General features: G+C 39.0%; 1 protein-coding gene across 1 annotated transcript in view; it reads right to left on the minus strand.

The window, feature by feature from the left end:
• The window catches only part of THSD7B (thrombospondin type 1 domain containing 7B), a 747,617-nt gene that overhangs the window by 554,162 nt on the left and 175,843 nt on the right, over window positions 1–17,612 (minus strand). Inside the window, exon 3 of the mRNA XM_059702510.1 lies at window positions 575–823. Within this exon, the coding sequence (XP_059558493.1) occupies window positions 575–823 (249 nt within the window). The remainder of the gene's footprint in view (window positions 1–574; window positions 824–17,612) is intronic.

Here is a 17,612-nt window from a genome sequence, read left to right on the forward strand (position 1 = left end):
ATAGCTACTAATAGGTGGTAACCTTATGTCCAACATCCTCTGGCTCCTGGGGGATGTAATAGAATACCACAGGATGGCATTTAGGTCTGGAGGCAGAACTGAATTAAAAAAGGGGTACTCCCACTCATTAATTTTATAACCTCAAGGATTATTTAATCTCTCTGAGCAGTCATGTCCTCACTTGCAAAATGAAGATACTATGAATGGTTTCTTAGGTTGTTAAAAGTGTTAGGCATCACATGTCAGGTAATGATAACTAACAGTCATTGAGCATTTATTATGTGCCAGGTGATGAATGAAATACTGCTAGTAGAGATATAAACTAGACACTAGAATTTAGTCAGTTGCTGAAATTCACATAATGAGAAAGTCGCAGAAATAGGATTGGAACCTAGAAAATCGGTACCAAAGCCCATGCTCTTAACCTACTGTGTTACACTAGCATGGAACTCTGCATTGAGTAAAGACTCAACACATATGAGTCATGGATCCTGTTGTTATTGTAACATCCCTAAATCACATAACATGAGGTTTTATTGAAACCTGAATACTCACACCACAGGACGCACAGTACCTGGGACACGGCTGCAAACTTTCTCCTTCGACAATGCAGGCCTGTTTCTCCAGAAGTTCAGGGCACTGCCTTCCACCTCCGATAGCAATGTGCTTCACATTCCGGCTCCTGCTCCTGAATCCCGGCGAGAGGCTCCCTGAATGACACGTCTTAGAGCAGGGACCCCAGGAGGACCACTCGGTGGTCTCACAGTCTTTCGGCATGATGCAGGACTGGACAGTCAAAGGGAAGGAGTCTTTCATGCAAAGGCTAAAGGGACATAAGCAGAAAACAGTCAGCCACCGATTAAACCGATGCAACCAACACTATGAAGTGCCTATAATTAAAGAAAAAAAATTAAATGTGGTTTATGTGTTCAAATTTGAGGATTTAAATAATGTTATAGGCACCATGATAAAAAATGGAAAGATGGGCATTTAAAAAATGCACGCTCTCTTTCATTTGAAACTGAACTTATTTCGATCTAGCAAGACACATATGTAGGTGAGTATATCTTATATTTATAATGCAGGATCGTCTAAGTGTTTCACTTAGGAGATAGCCTACAGTTACCATTTATTGACTGGTCCCCAGGTGGCACACACTGCTGCACTTCACAGGCACTTCCACAACCTCATGAGCTCACATATTTTTTTAATTTTTTTTATTGATTTCAGACAGGAAGGAAGAGGAAGAGAGAGATAGAAACATCAATGATGAGAATCATTGATTGGCTGTCTCCTGCACACCCCCTACTGGGAATCGAGCCTGCAACCTAGGCATGTGCCCTTGACCAGAATTGAACCTGGGACCATTCAGACCACAGGTTAATGCTCTATCTACTGAGCCAAACCAGCGTTGAGCTCACATATTATCATGGCTATTTATAGATGAAAAATCCTTTGCTTAGGAAAGCTAAAACATTGGTCTAAGGTCAAACAAAGGTAAATGTAAGCTTTAGAGTATTCAGCTATCCATTCTCTTAAATACTAGGTTATATAAAACTCACACACACACACACACACACACACACACACAGAACATATATGATGTTTCCTTACACTTTTAGGCTCTGAGCAGCAATTTCCTCATCTATAAAATCTGAGTGCTATCAAATACTAGCAATCTAATTGAGAAGCAGGTAAAGAAATAAAATAATGTGATGAATTCAATGTAAAAGCATTTATAATTAGTGATGAGGACAAACAATAATGAGGCAATGTTGGGCCACCTGGAAAGGCAGCGGTGGAGGTGGAGGGGGCATTCTAAGAGAGGACATCTGAGCTGTATTTTTAAAGATTAGTAGGAATTTCTCAGGCACAGAAAGAAGACTAAGTTAGGAAAAGTGAATATTAAAGACTTGATATAACACTTTGTGGGGCTGAAAACCAGTGGTATGCCAGAGCTGGAAATACTGTTTTATAAGAACCAACTATTACATTTTCAAGAATTTTTCAAGCCAGTTGACTTCATGTAAGTCACTTAAAATGGGTCACAGTGGGAGGATTTATACTACAAATATCAGCAAATGCTACAGATCAAGCCCCTGACACCTAAAGACTGGTACTTAAACATTTACAGGCATACCACTGGAGGAAAGTAAAAGCCAGCTTGTCAATTGTCATAAATTTTTCAAATTATGAAGCATCAAGTACAAAGAGGAAAGTAAATAGATAATAGGTATGTGGGTTCTTCAAAAGTATGTCTTAAAAGGCTTCTTATCAAGAGCTAAGAAATTTGTATTTAATTGAACATTAAATAATTTTAAATGAAGGAAAACAGACTCACATAGCAAGGTAATATTTCAAATATTGATTGGCATACATTCCTTTTACTTTCTTGGCGTTAACCTTTCCTATATTCAATCAAAGGTATCCTTTACTTCTGGGGGAGATGGGGAAGGATAATTTTGATAGGAATACAAAATCAAACAAAGGGCTTATGGTATCTTATGGAATAACTAGAGGCCCGGTGCATGAGATTCGTGCACTTGGGGGAGGGGGGAAGTGGGAGTCCCTCAGCATGGCAGTTGGACATCCTTAGCGCTGCTGCAGAGGCAGGAGAGGCTCCTGACACCTCCACTGCACTCCACTGCATTTGCCAACCATGAGCCCAGCTTCTGGCTGAGTGGCGCTCCCACTGTGGGGGCACACTGACCATCAAGGGGCAGCTCCTCTGTTGAGCGTCTACTCCCTGGTGGTCAGTGTGTGTCATAGTGACCAGTTGTTCTGCCGTTTGGTCAATTTGCATATTAGCCTTTTATTATATAGGATGAGCTATAGACAGAGTTTGGTAATGTATCCAAAAAAAGGAAAGAAGTATTAAAATAATTCTAAGTTTCTGACTTGGGAAAATATGTAGATAAGGGAGCCACCAACAGAAAAATGGATTACAGAAGGTGATGTGAAAGGGGAAAATAACACATGTGACCATTCTGATGAACAAATCATAGTGAGACTTCTATACTGATATCCTACATGAAGCCAGGGGGAGTTAGTGTGTCTTCCAAAAGTCACACTAATATAAGAGAATCCTTTGGTCCAGTAGTATTTTGAAATCTATTCAGATCATATTATTTCCTTCCAAATGAAAAAGGCAATGTATACTTCATTACCACTACTCTTTCCAATGGGACCTTCTGGGGGCTTGGAATCAAGGCACAATGAGAAGAACCTCCCTTGAAAATATCCTACTAATACAGAATGTACTCACTGCGCAACACGCAGGTAGGGAGAAAGGGACACTTTTCAGAAATTGCTATTGACTGAGATGCCCCATCCCCAAGTCCTAACTCCAGTAACTCAGATGTGTCTGTACATGAAGATGAAGTCCTTAAAGAATGAATTAAGTTAAAATGAGGTCACTAGAGTGGGCCCTCATCTAATATGACTGGTGTCCTTATTTGAAGACATGAGGACACAGAGAGGGAAGGCTATAGAGAGAAGGCAACCTTCTACAAACCAAGCACAGAGGCCCAGAAGAAACCAACCCTGCTGGCACCTGATTTTGGACTTTCCAGCCTCATAAGTGTGAGAAAAGTAATGCCAACTGTTGAAGAACCTAGTCTGTGGTCATTTGTTCAGGCAGCACTAGCAAACTAATAAAGAAATTTAAAGCTTTTCGATTTGTGTATGTTTTTAGAAAGAATTTCAATTTCCAAGGTGGATTTCTGCTTCCTTTTATTAAGAAGATCTCACAGTATGCAGTTCTCTGTCTACAACTGAAGTGGTGGTTTGTTTCTTCCCATTTACCAACTTTCATTCTCTGTTGCTCATCTTCCCCGAAATGGCCCATGCCATTAGACAGTAGGATGAATAATAGGATTCCAATAGTACAAGCACTTGCATGGAGTGGCTGGGCTTATTCAAGTATTCTTGTACTTTGGGAAAGGGCTCCTAATTATTGGAATTAGAAAGGGGATATGTTCTGTTGATTAGATATTTACTTGTTTTAGTGTTTGTTGTTTTTTTCACTAACCAGCCTCCTTAGTTAATAAAAAAAAAAGTAATCATAAAAGGTATCACACAGGACTCTGGTCTAATTTGATCCATGAGATTTCATTTTACTAGATTATTGAATCAGAATTAAATTGTGAATCGGAAATATCTGGGTCCTGAATGTTGTATCACATTATCATGACCTTAGTTTCTTGACTGCTTGGTTTCATAACTGCAGGGAAAGACAGAATAATAAAACGTGATCTGCTCACACCCCAGAGTTGTGGTGACCCTGAGTGTAAGCAGAATCACCTTGTACTACACCAGGGTGGGGAACATCCAGCCCACAGCTGTATGAGGCCCAAGAAAGCATTTTTTAGTCTGGCCCTGCCAAGGCATTAGGGGTGAGTTAATTAAATGTTTGACCAAATACAGCAGGCTAATTTTTAAGTTGATAATTTAGAATGGTATGCAAATGATGTGACCCTTTCAGAGAAGGTGGTGCACCTTTTTAATAAAACAAACATATTCTGTTGATTTATCTTTTAAAGAGATAGTACAGTAATTGTACCTACTTGACATTTACAGAGCTCGTTGTCATTTATAAATTACTTTTCAAGTATTCAATTGTAAAGGAAATTGTGAAACTAAAAATTATTCTAGTAATTCTTACTTCCTCTAGAAATGTAAGGAAATCTTTTTACTTACAAAATAAGGACAGGGGTTGTTATAAGAAAAAAATCACCAGAAAAGTACCCTCACTTCACTAACACTTCAATTACTACTTTAAAATAAAATTAAATATCTCAAGCATTCAGAAAAGAAGAGTAATATAATAAATAATCTCATTCTTTATTAGAAAAGGCCAACATCTACTTCAGATTTCATTAAATAAATAAATAATTACAAATTTAGGTGAAATTTCCTGTGTTCTTTGCAATCTCAATTCCATCTATTTCCCCAGACATAGCCACTGTCCTAAAATTGATTTGTATTATTCTCTACCATGTTTTTATAGTTATAACTACATGTATATGTTCATAAATAGCATGCAGCACTCGCTGTTTCACATTTTTTTAAAACCTTTGCTTAAATGTTGTTTTATAAAAAAAAAAAAATGTTGTTTTATTATACATACTAGTGACCTGGTGCATGAAATTCATGCACATTAAAAGGATTAGAGGAAATATTTTAATATTGCTATTTGCCCTTTCTCTATAATAGAAGTGTCAGAGATGAAAGAAAATTAGTAAAATGTATATGAAAATCTTCCTCCGATTTGAGGTCCCCCGTCAAGCACTGCCGGGTGGGGGTCATGGCCTCAGGTCCCCTATCAAGCCCTGCCAGGTGGGGGGCATGACCTTATGTCCCTTGGCCTGGCACCAGGGCAGGGGGAGCAGCCTGAGGTCCCCTGTCAAGGCCCATGGGGTGTGTGGGGGGGGGCACAGCTTCAGGTCCCTGCTGATTGCTCATTAAGACTCATTACGGGAACTCGGCCTCCATTGTGGGTACAGCCATCTTGTGTTAAAGAAACCATCTCCCCCTCCACTGTGGGAGCCACCATCTTTGTGGCGCAGTGACAGTCAATTTGCATAGTCCCTCTTTATTATATAGGATGACTCTGGAAATTGTTTCCCTTACTTAATATTCTGACTTCTAAATCTGTCTATATAAAATCCTAATATGCAAATTGACTGAACTGCAGAACGACCCAGGGAATAACCAGTCACTATGATGCACACTGACCATCAGGAGGCAGACATTCAATGCAGCAGCTGTCCCCAGCCTGCAGGCCCCAACCAGCAGCGGCGGCAGTAGGGGGCGGTGCTGACAAGTGGGTGGTGCCAGGCCAGCCAGGGCGGGTGCGAGCAGGGGTCCCAATCACCCTGCTGGTGGCCCCACAGATCAGCCCTGATCACCAGCCAGGTCTAGGGACCCTATCCATGCACAAATTTTGTGCACTGAGCCTCTAGTCCAGTGGTTCTCAATCTTCTGGCCCTTTAAATACATTTCCTCATGTTGTGACCCCAACCATAAAATTATTTCCATTGCTACTTCATAACTGTAATTTTGCTACTGTTATGAATCGTAATGTAAATATCTGATATGCAGGATGGTCTTACGCGACCCCTGTGAAAGGGTCATTTGACCGCCAAAGGGGTCGTGGCCCACAGGTTGAGAACCGCTGCTCTAGTCTATGTTGATAAATGCAGAAAATGGTCATTTCTTTTTATTAGTCACATTCCAACTTATATGTATTCAGTCTCCCATTAGCGCACCCTTTGGTTTGCCTAATTTCTTGCAATTCCACAGGATTATATATTGAAACTCCTTTACATGTGTCTATTTGTTACACATGTGTGATAAATTTTCCCTACTATGTTTGCCTGGATTGTGTGGGGAAGCACCAGACCTGGTTGGAAAGTCTGTAAAGAGGATTCTCGGAAAGGTAGGGGGTCTCTAAGGGGGACCTTGCCAAAGGTGGCAGTCCTGCCTTGACTTTTCCAAACAAGTCCGAGCCCTCGTGTGTTTTGCTAAAATCTCCATGTTTCGTCTTTTAGACCCAACCTTGTAGAAGCATGTGCTTTCTCAAGGATGCTTACCCGACTGATAGTATCTAATAGTTAATTTTAGTTCAAGCTGTTGTTACAAAAAGAGCCTAAGGAGGCAGGCAATCAAGGCTGTTTGCTCCCAAAGCAAAACAGCCCTTTAGCCTTCTCTTTCACAGAATTGTGTGTCAGAGTACTTATTCATCTGTTGCTCAAGGTCTGCCAGTCAGTCCCGGCAAAGTGGCGTCCCATGTGAGGAGCTAGGAATGCAAGGAAACACAGTAGAACCCTCAAAAACGAAGAGTAAGAAAATGAAAGTAACTGCGCAGTAAGCCATTGGAGCCCGCTTGGGATTTCCAAGTTTGAGGGAATTGTTTCTCAGCTAAGGAATTCACTATCTTTGTTATGCTTAAGAATGTAAGTATGGCCCTAACCGGTTTGGCTCAGTGGATGGAGGGTCGGCCTGCGGATTGAAGGGTCCCAGGTTCGATTCTGGTCAAGGGCATGTATCTTGGTTGCGGGCACATCCCCAGGAGGGGGTGTGCAAGAGCCAGCTGATCGATGTTCCTTTCTCATCGATGTTTCAAACTCTCTATCCCTCTCCCTTCCTCTCTGTAAAAAATCAATAAAATGTATTTAAAAAAACAAGAATGTAAGTATGTTTTCCATTGGAAAAATAAGCCTATTTCTGAAAGTAAGGTAAAAAAGTTTTTTTCTGTATTTCCCTAGGAAGCAATGGCTTTATATATATTATTAGAATTATTATGTTATGTCAATCAGGAAGTTTATTACTTTAAATAAAAAGATTACTTAATACTGTTTAATAATAATAATAATAATAATAATAATAATAATATACAACAATCTACACTAATAAAAGAGAAACATGGTAATTGGCGTACGACCGCTACCCTTTTCATTGGCTAATCAGTGAGATATGCAAATTAACTGTCAGCCAAGATGGCGGCCGGCAGCCAGGCAGCTTGAAACTAACATGAGGCTTGCTTGCCTCAGTGACGGAGGATCGTTGGAGGAAACCAACGTTCCCCGCCTGTGGCTGCAGGCCTCTGAGCCTGCAGTTTAAGAAACTCTGTAACAAATACCACCAGACTTCAGCCAGCAGGATTGCAACATTGTAAGCAAAGGCCAGAAACCTACTTTCAGCCGCAGAGGCCTAAGAGCTGGAGCCAAGCCTCAAGCTAAAGCTGGCCCAGAATAAAAAAAAAAAAAAAAAAAGGAATAAAGGAGCGTTTGGGAGTTCAGTCACCCCCAGCCTGAAAACAGCCCTCAGCCCCTCACCCAGACTTGCCAGGCACCCTAGTGGGGACCCCCACCCTGAAGGGTGTGTGACCAGCTGCAAACAGCCATCATCCCCTCATCCAGGCTGGCCAGGCACCCCAGTGAGGACCCCCACCCTGATCCAGGACACCCTTCAGGGCAAAGGAGCCGGCCCCCACCCATGCACCAGGCCTCTACCCTATATAGTAAAAGGGTAATATGCCTCCCAGCACCGGGATCAGCAGAGCCGTGAGGCCCCCCGGCACCATGATCAGCATGACATGGGGCAGTGCCCAAACACCCTGATCGGCCCTGCTCTGTGTGTGACAGGGTGTGGCGCCCCAAGTCCCCCTCCCCCGCACGGGCCCTGCTCTGTGTGTGACGGGGTAGAGCCATAACCTCCCCATCAGCCCTGCCCTGAGTGTGACAGTGGCGGTGCCCCAACCCCCTGATCGGCCCTGCTCTGTGGGTGATAGAGGGCAGTGCCCCAACCTCCCCCACCCCCCCACGGGCTCTGCTCTGAGTGTGATGGGGTAGAGCCATAACCTCCCCATCAGCCCTGCCCTGAGTGTGACAGTGGCGGCGACCCAATCCCCTGATTGGCCCTGCTCTGTGGGTGATAGAGGGTGGCGCCCCAACCCACTGATCCGCCCTGCTCTGTGTGTGACAGCGGGCAGTGCCCCAACTCCCCTATCGGACCTACTCTGTGAGTGACAGGGAGGAGCTCCTCAACCCCCTGATGGGCCCTGCTCTGTGCGTGACAGGGGGGAGCTCCCCAACCCCCTGATGGGCCCTGCTCTGTGCATGACAGGGTACGGAGCCCCAACCCCCATGTTGGGCCCTGCTCTGTGTGTGACAGGGGGTCATGCCACAACCCCCCAATCGGCCCTGCTCTGAGCCCGACCAGGGGCTGCACCTAGGGATTGGGCCTGCCCTATGCCACACCCGGGAGCAGGCCTAAGCCAGCAGGTCGTTATCTCCCGAGGGGTCCCAGACTGCTAGAGGGCACAGGCCAGGCTGAGGGACCTCCCCTTCCCCCTGAGTGCACAAATTTTTGTGCACCGGGCCTCTAGTATAATATATTTGACTACCTTCCCAGGGTTTGAATTTTTAAGATTGGCTTTCTTTCCTTATGAAAGAAATTTTATATTTAAGGTATATGGGAAGTTCTGTCAAATAAAGAAATAATAATTAAATTCTATTTATATGTACATATTAAATAGATTTTAACATGCTTTCATTTATAACTCATTGTTATAACATGATATTGTAGAATATTGTGTTTTGCAGAAAGGACAGGATTCCATACCATTTGCATTATAATCAAATCAATAACCATGTCCTTTTAAATTTCTTTTCATTTGGAGATAGTCACTGTTTTATTATAATGTGTTTTTTAAAAAAGTTACATCTTCTGAAGACTCATAGAAAGGACTCCGACTTATTTTAAGCTCCATATCTCTGAGAATAAACTTTCAGATCATCCCCTTGAATTAGATAAAATTATTAGAACTCTATACAGTATCTAGATTTATAGAAAAACTGGCAAGAAAAATCAGGAGAAAAAGAATTTAATTATAGGACTAAATGGACTAAAAATAATTGTAATTTTGGTAATTCTTGTTCTCTTAGAAATGTGTTTGCATGAATCTAGTAAGAATCTGATTTCTTCATAACAGGACATAGGTCAGTTTCCAGTTGTGGTTTTATTAAACAAAACTTTGCTGAAATGTCATGTCTGAGAGAGAGATATGCCAGGACTCTGGATGTCACCAGGAAGCTCTCAGGAATAAAGATTGACTGTGAAGCCCTTAAGCCCCTTGGATAAAGAGCCTGGTACCTTGCTTGGTCACGTGGTTCATGGCAGTCTTTCCAGGTAAGGAAGGAAGGCTGCTTTCCTAAGAGATGGCATGAAAGGAACCTCAAAACACCCGGCGGCGCGGACTTGTTTGGAAAAGTCAAGGCAGGGGCTGCCGCCTTCTGCAAGGTCCCCCTAGAGGCCCCCAATCTTTCGTAGAATCCTCCTTACAGACTTTCCAGCCAAGTCCCGTGTTTCCCCACAGAGTTGGACCATATTCATGTATCAAATGTATTAAATATCGTGAACATTCTTTTTTCCTACATGTTCAAAGCTTGGTATTATTAAATGTAGTTTTTCAAATTGTTGAAAAAGTGCATTTTCTTCTCTGGGTTACCACTGAGATTTATATTCTTTTCACATCTTTAGTGACCACTCAATTTTTCTATTCTATTAAGTGGGCTTTTCCTATTGTTTGTCCATTATGGTTGGCTGATAATGGCCCAGGAAAGAGGTCCACACTCTAATCTCGAGAAACTGTGAATATGTTACCTTACATGCCAAAAGAAACTCTGCAGTGTGATTGCTACAGATTTTAAAGAAAGAGATGGTCCTAGATTATGCAGGTGGGCCAATATAATTACAAGGGCCCCTGTATGAGGAAGGCAAAAGGCCAGAGATGGAGAGGGACATGTGGGAGCAGAATCACAGCTTGGAATAATGCAAGGCCCTGAGCCCCAGAATGCGGGCAGCCCCCAGAAACTGGAGAATGCGAAGAACCTCTGGAAAAACAAACACAGAATAATGGCCCCATTTCAAGATTTCTTAACTTTTAGGCTTCTGACCTCCAGAACTGTAAGATAGTACAATTTGTATTAAGCCTCTCCATTTTTTTGCGATGTGTTACAAAATCAGTTGGAAATGAATATACCCATTTTTCTATTGATCTGACCTTTTTCACATTGAATTTAAGAAGTACACTCACAAACATATGTAGACAATAATGATAAATAAATATGTAGACACCTAAATTCTATATAGTAACCTGTTCCTTCTTCTATATTTTCCTCTAATTTTGTTTTAAATTTTGTTCATAGTATCTTTTTGTGGGACACAATATTTTAGCTTGTTGTTCAGTCTTCCTTTACAGTTTGCACTTTTATGCCACATTTAAGATTTTCCCTTTATTTCCATGTCATAAAGTTATGCTCCCATATGTTTTCTTTTAGAAAAACCTTTATACTTTGCAATTTCATATTTAGGCCATCAATTAATTTGATATAGACTTTCATATATGGTGTTTTATAAAACCTCCAATTTTGTAAACATCAACATTGTATATATTCATTCTTTGTATTTTACCTATATAATTCTGATATTATTTTCTCTATGTTCAGTGTTTTTTGTCTTTCAAAGAGATTACTTCAAAATTATCTTTGAACTTCGTATTAATTCTTACCACACATTGCAATAAAATATTTAATGTGTAAGATTAGTTTCTTATTCCCTACTTATTCTTTTTAATATCATCCTGCTTTTATTCCATGAATGAAATATCTCCCATCATATCTTTGACAATATAAATTACAACTTTTTGTTTTTACTTTAATGATCCTTTGCTCTTATGGATTACAATGAGGTACCACAAGCACAGATTGGGAGCTCATTGACTATAGGTGGGACTCTTCAAATAGTAAATGTTACTGTTGACTGATTATGCAGAACTCAGAGCATTTTATTTGGGACCCTCACCATTTATTCCAAAATAGGAATCCTCCTATCTCTTACGTTGGGCTTACAGACCTAGCTGTTTGCTTTATGAAAGCTGATTAGGGAAAGAGAGCTGTCAGGGCACTCTCACAACCTGCATTTTCACAGAATGACGTTTCACACTTAGACTATGGTCTGTAGGTAAAGGAATAATTTGTAGGCATATTGAACATATCTGTCCTCAGAGTTACTTACCAACTATAATTCTTAAGCCTTCCAAGAATCTTGTATTAGTTAGAATAGAATGAGCTATACTGTGGTAACAAATAAACCCTGAAATCTCAACGGTTTAACAGACTGTTTTCCTTTCATATAGAGTTTGACACAGATAATTCAGCTCTTCTAGAAAGCACTCCTCTACCTGAAGACTTAAGGATCCAGTTTGTACCTGTATTATAGATTTACCATCTAGATTGCATGCCTTCCAAGTTCACGTTTAGAAAAGGAAGGTAGAGTAGGAAAATGGCCCAAAGTGATTTATGATTGTAGCCTCATGGTGACTTGTGTTACAACTGCCCACATTTCATTGGTCAGATCTCAGTCAAATACCCGCAACAGAACCGCAAAGAAGACAGTGAAGCCTGGCCGGTGTGGCTCATGGTTGAGTGTTGACCCATGAAGCAGGAGGTCATGGCTGGATTCCTGGTCAGGGCTCATGCCAGGGATGCAGGCTCGCTCCCGTGTGTGTGTGTGTGTGTGTGTGTGTGTGTGTGTGTGTGTGTGTGTGTGTGTGTGTGGCGGGAAGGTGGGAGGAGTGTTAGTGCAGGAGGCAGCTGATTGATGTTTCTCTCTCATCGATGCTTCTCTCTCTATATACCTCTCCCCTCCCCTCTCTAAGATCAATAAAAACATATAATTTTTTTAAAGAAAATTACAAATAAGGCAGTGAAATATCTTTCTATGTGCGGTGGAAGAGAAAAAGCGTTAAAAGCACAGGTTGCGTGTGTTATCGCTGTGCCATGCAAACGTATTTGCTTCTTGAAGATCTTCCAACTGAAGGGGAGCTTTCAGCTTTCCTCTCTGCTAAGAAAATTACCACTCATCCATCTGCTTCCAGCTCCCAGAATCTGTTGATTTTTCTTTTTAGCTTTTATAGCCTTTCCGATTATTTTTGTCCTTCAGGGTGTATGCCTTTTATTCCTTTATTTAAGTGGGGTTTCAGAGTATAGCAGTAATGAATAGCTATGTTCATGTTGCTCTATTTGATCAGAAACTTGAAAAGTTATTTGACAAAAAATCCTTGCTGAAGTCACATAATGACCAATTTATAAATCAACAAATCCCTAAAGAGCTAAATCTGCCTTATACGTGGAAAAAATACTAGTAAAAATTCATTAAAAATGCATGAGTAAAGTACTGACTTGTGAAAGTTTAATTTCTACTAATCTTATTCTAATTTATGGAATATTTGTTTATAGAATTTAATATTTGCAAGGAGGACTGCAACAATTACCTAGAGGTATCTGTGCAGACTTTCTTAGAATGAAATGATTACTGACTTATCAGGTCTGAAGGCATAGCTGATAAGAAGTCACCAGATTCTCAAGAGTTCCTACATTTTAACTAGTGACGAATTCATTGTTTTCCAGCCCACCTAAGTGTGAGTGTGTGGGGACAGGGGGGAACTCACTCACAATGTAATCTAAAGGAGATAACCATCTGTGGGAATAAGTATCCAATGATGATCACAAACAGGAAAACACAATCCATTCTCATCCTTTATCCCAGTGAACTTGAGGGACTTACTCATCACGAAGAACTGGACTGCACTATGACCTCCTTGAGTGAAAAGCCCCTTGGTTTCTCTCTTACTTTTTGTTTCTGTTTAATATGCAAATGTGAATGTGAGATCTGCAGTGTCTTTGCATACACTAACTTAAAATGTTTAGAAGTACAGTTTTCTGAAATGTTTCTATTGAAATAAATTACTTAAAAATAAAAAAGAATTGAAAACTCCCAACGTATTCTTTATAGTAAAAAAGTTATTTTTTTACAAGTGAAATTTTTAGAAGTGCAATATGCCTAAGAAAGTATGTTAGAAATCTTTGAAAGCACAATTATCCCTATTATTAGCAAAAACACTACTATCCCTATGGCAGCAGCTCATACAAATTACAGCATAGTAACAAGAGAAAAGTTGCTTCAGGAGATTACAAATTCTAATTTAAAGAATGACTCCAAGGTGTCATCATGAAAATAACACCAGAGAATAAAATGGGAATGGAGAAATGAAGAGAAATTACCAGAACTGAGAGAAGCTTTAAGAGAATAGATTTGGGAAGTCAAGTAAAATATATGCTATTTGTTTTAATGATTTTAATTCCAAATGGATAACATTTTTCTGCCACCATTCCAACTAATAAGAATAGCTTTTAAAAATAGGAATAATAATCTGAAGAAGAGAAACATGCACACACCAAGGTTGGCGTGAAATACCTGGATGCTTTGAAACTAGACTAAAACGTGAGCTGCCTGCTATGAGATAAGATTCAGCAAGTAAAATAAGCCGAATAAACAGTTTGTTTGTTTTTAACTTTGGCTGGAATACAATTTTTTAAATGCAAGAAATAATTTAAAATGACTAGAAAAACATTAAGAATTACTAGTAAATTTTAGCTGGATGATTATGAGTTTTATTTTCTCTGTAACTTACTCGATTGGCCAAATTAACCTGAGGTAATTTATATCTTGCTTGACAAAAGTAATGTTTATATTAGGTTAGAATTTATAGCAATGGGGACACTGCTTGAACTATATAACATGTTTCTGTCTAATTCTCTATAACATAAATCTGAGCTATTAAAATGCTTCTTAATTTCTTATTTTGAGTTATACCATTTTAAAACTTTCAACAGTTAATAAATCTAAAATCACATATTAAAACTAAGAGAGCAATATGAAATTATATTTTAAATATGCTGTTCAGTTGCTTCTGTGGGATAGAGATTATTCTATAGGTATGAGACAAGCACATGTATACTGAGATATTAAATTCTTGAGAAGGAATGATCTTAAAGTTATACTATACCAAAATCAAATGTTTTTAGTATTGTATTCATTTCTTGTTACTACAAAACAGTATTCAATAGAGATATGAAATGCAGTGCAAGTATCAGAATAAAATGGACTTTAATCTTCTCCAAGTTTCTTAGAGTACAAAGAATGATATGTAGCTACCTACATATTTCAATATGTGTGTTCAAATGGTTGGAGGTAATAGAAATAAAAACAAAGTAACAATAATATTTGAGCTTTAGAAATGATGTTTCTTTGATAGAGTTAAGATTTATTATCCTACAGGAACTACTTTCAGAGGAAATCATTATACTGGCCTGAGAATTTAGGTATGTTTCAGTTGTACCAAATGATCACAGCTCTTAAAACTGTCCATGCCAAAAGTTCCTCTATATTTAAGGATATGAAAGTAAAATCCATAAAATTCATCTGAATTTTATTCACACAGACAATAAATTAAACCACTTTCATACTCAGGTAAATGGACTGATTGCCTAGTCTTCAGACTGGGTTTCATAATTCAGATCTACTTTTATTTAAAGAAAAGAAACAAAGTAGAGAAAACTGAATATAGAAGCCTACTTCATTTCATTAAGTAAGGTATTATAAAAATTCAATAATAGCATAACTGATATCTGAGAATGCATAATGAACAGGCTGTAGGACAGCTATTTTAAAATATAATAATAGAATCTCAGAGAAATTCCTGTCAAAATAAAAGAGAAAAAAATAGGGCATGCAATGAGAACTAGAAATAAAAGATGTTTAAATCCAATAGGCAAATGAATGATTAGGGAGCAGAGTGGCACCAAAAATAATAAAACTGCCTACCACATTGCAAATATAACTGAACAGAAAATTGCTTGAGGTGATTATCAAAAGTTACAGTAATCAATGGGAACACCAGCAAAGGGCATTAATTAGAGCTCTGTGGTGTCCTAGATTGCTAATGTGACTGTCCAGAAAGGCACAGGCAAGAGCTTTCATTGCCGAGTAAATACTGGGTGCTCCGATGATAAATGACATGGTAACAGCCATTGCCATAGTCAGAAAAGAGAAAACAGAAGGCCGCTTGTCCCTACAGTCTCACAGAGCCCATCAAAAGGAAAGTGATCTAAAGGTAGATATAAGGACAGAGTAAAAGGAACCTATGCTTTGGGACAATTTTTAGTGATTACAGGAAATCAAGCTCATCCTAGAAGTCTATAATAGATACACAAAAATAACAATGGTTTCCGGAATGAATTGGATCCACTCCCACACACACATACCGTCCCCCCCCCCCCCACACACACACACACACACATACACAGTGTACTTTTCAGAGATAGATTTAGCCTTTTAAAATAATCTTGGTTGACTGTGCCCACATAGTTCATCAGGTTGGATGGAAATGAGACAACTATGTCGACAATGCTGCCAAACAGATGTCAAGGACAATGTTTTTGTTCACTGCAGTGGAAGGTAGCGGAATAAAAATATCCCCACTGAACACCTAGTAATCTACTCATTTCATGATAGTATATTAGTCAGTTCATAATGCTTTCATAACTAAAATGACTAGAATAGATTTCATGACATAATGTAAAAAAAAAAAAAAAAAAAGTTGTTTTGGTTCAGTATCCTGCCTAGAACTCAAAAGAGAACATGGTGATTTGTGGTTTCCATTTCAGTTTAGAAGGGGTCTCTACAGTCTTCTTAACAACAAAAAGGCCAAACTAACTGAAAATCAACAGCTTTTTTTTAGATCCCTCAGAAAATTTAATCACAGGGAAGATGGGTGCCCTCAAAATTATAGAGACAAACAGGTGGATGCAGAGGATCACAAAAGCCTGGAGGAGCCCCCAGGAGAAGAAATGTTAAGAGGTCTCTGGCCTGTGTGGCTAAGTTGGTTGTGCGTCTTCCCATGAAACAAAAGATCACTGGTTTGATCCTGGTGAGGGCACATTCCTGGGTTGCAGACTTGATCCCCAGTAGGAGGGGCGGGGTACAGGAGGCAGTTGATCCCAGCCATTCATGTCTCTTTCTCTCTCTCTCTCTCTCTCTCTCTCTCTCTCTCTCTCTCTCTCTCTCTCTCTCTCTCCTACCTTCCTCTCTCTAAAGTCAATAAAAACATTAAAAAAAGAAATATTAAGAGAAATTCTTTGGAAAAAAGAAAATAATACATATAAGTGAGAAACTTAGGTTCACATAAATAGAGAAGGCCTGTTGGAGGAGGAATAAAGAAGGTAAAATAAAATATTTTATTTTTATTCATAATTGATCTAATAGTTAACAATTTGTTCAAAATTATAATAACAATGTATTCAATGATTCAAATATAGGTAAGTGAAACTAATACCAGCAATGTCATCAGGGATGGGAGAAAGGGACTAGGAAAACTCTGCCCTCAGGTACTTGCAGTTCCTGTAAAGTGCTATTGTGTTATCAGAAAGTGGACTAAATTAGTGGTAAATTTACAATGTAAACTCTAAGGCAACTGCTATTGATATGTTAAAAGAGGAGACAAAATGACATAATATAAAATGTTCAATTAAAAACAGACAGATGAATATCAGAAGAAGTCAATAAGTGAAACAAAGAACAGCACCATTAAGGCAATGAATGGAAAAGTATAATAAATGTGGTAGATGTTAATCCAATTATATCAATAACCATTTTAAACGTCATTGATAGAAATATATCACTTAAGGGACTAAAACTGTCAAAATGAATAAACTAACAAGATAAAAATTTATGTCATCGACAAGAAACTCACACTAAATATAAAGACACAGATAGATTAAAGAGTAAAGGGATGGACAATGGGGGCGGTAAAGGAGACATATATAATACTTTCAACAATAATCTAAAAAATAAAATAAAAATAAATAAATAAATACACAAAAAAATAAAGAGATAGAAAAAGATATACCATAACAGTAATCAAAAAAAGATGGAGTAATTATAATAATTCCACACAAAGCAGAATTTACAGCAAGGAACATTATCAGGCATAAAAATTGGCAATTCCATAACAATAAAATGGTCAATACTCCCAAAAGACATAGCAATCCTGGAATATGTATATGCCCAACAACATATAAAACTGCAAAGAAGAATAGATGATTCTACTATTATAGTTGAAGACTTCAACACTCGTCTATTAGAAGTGGACAGATCCAACAGGCAGAAAATCAGTAAGGACATAGTTGAACTAAACAGCACCATTA

This window comes from Myotis daubentonii, chromosome 7, assembly GCF_963259705.1.
Source record: "Myotis daubentonii chromosome 7, mMyoDau2.1, whole genome shotgun sequence".
Lineage (NCBI taxonomy): Eukaryota > Metazoa > Chordata > Mammalia > Chiroptera > Vespertilionidae > Myotis > Myotis daubentonii.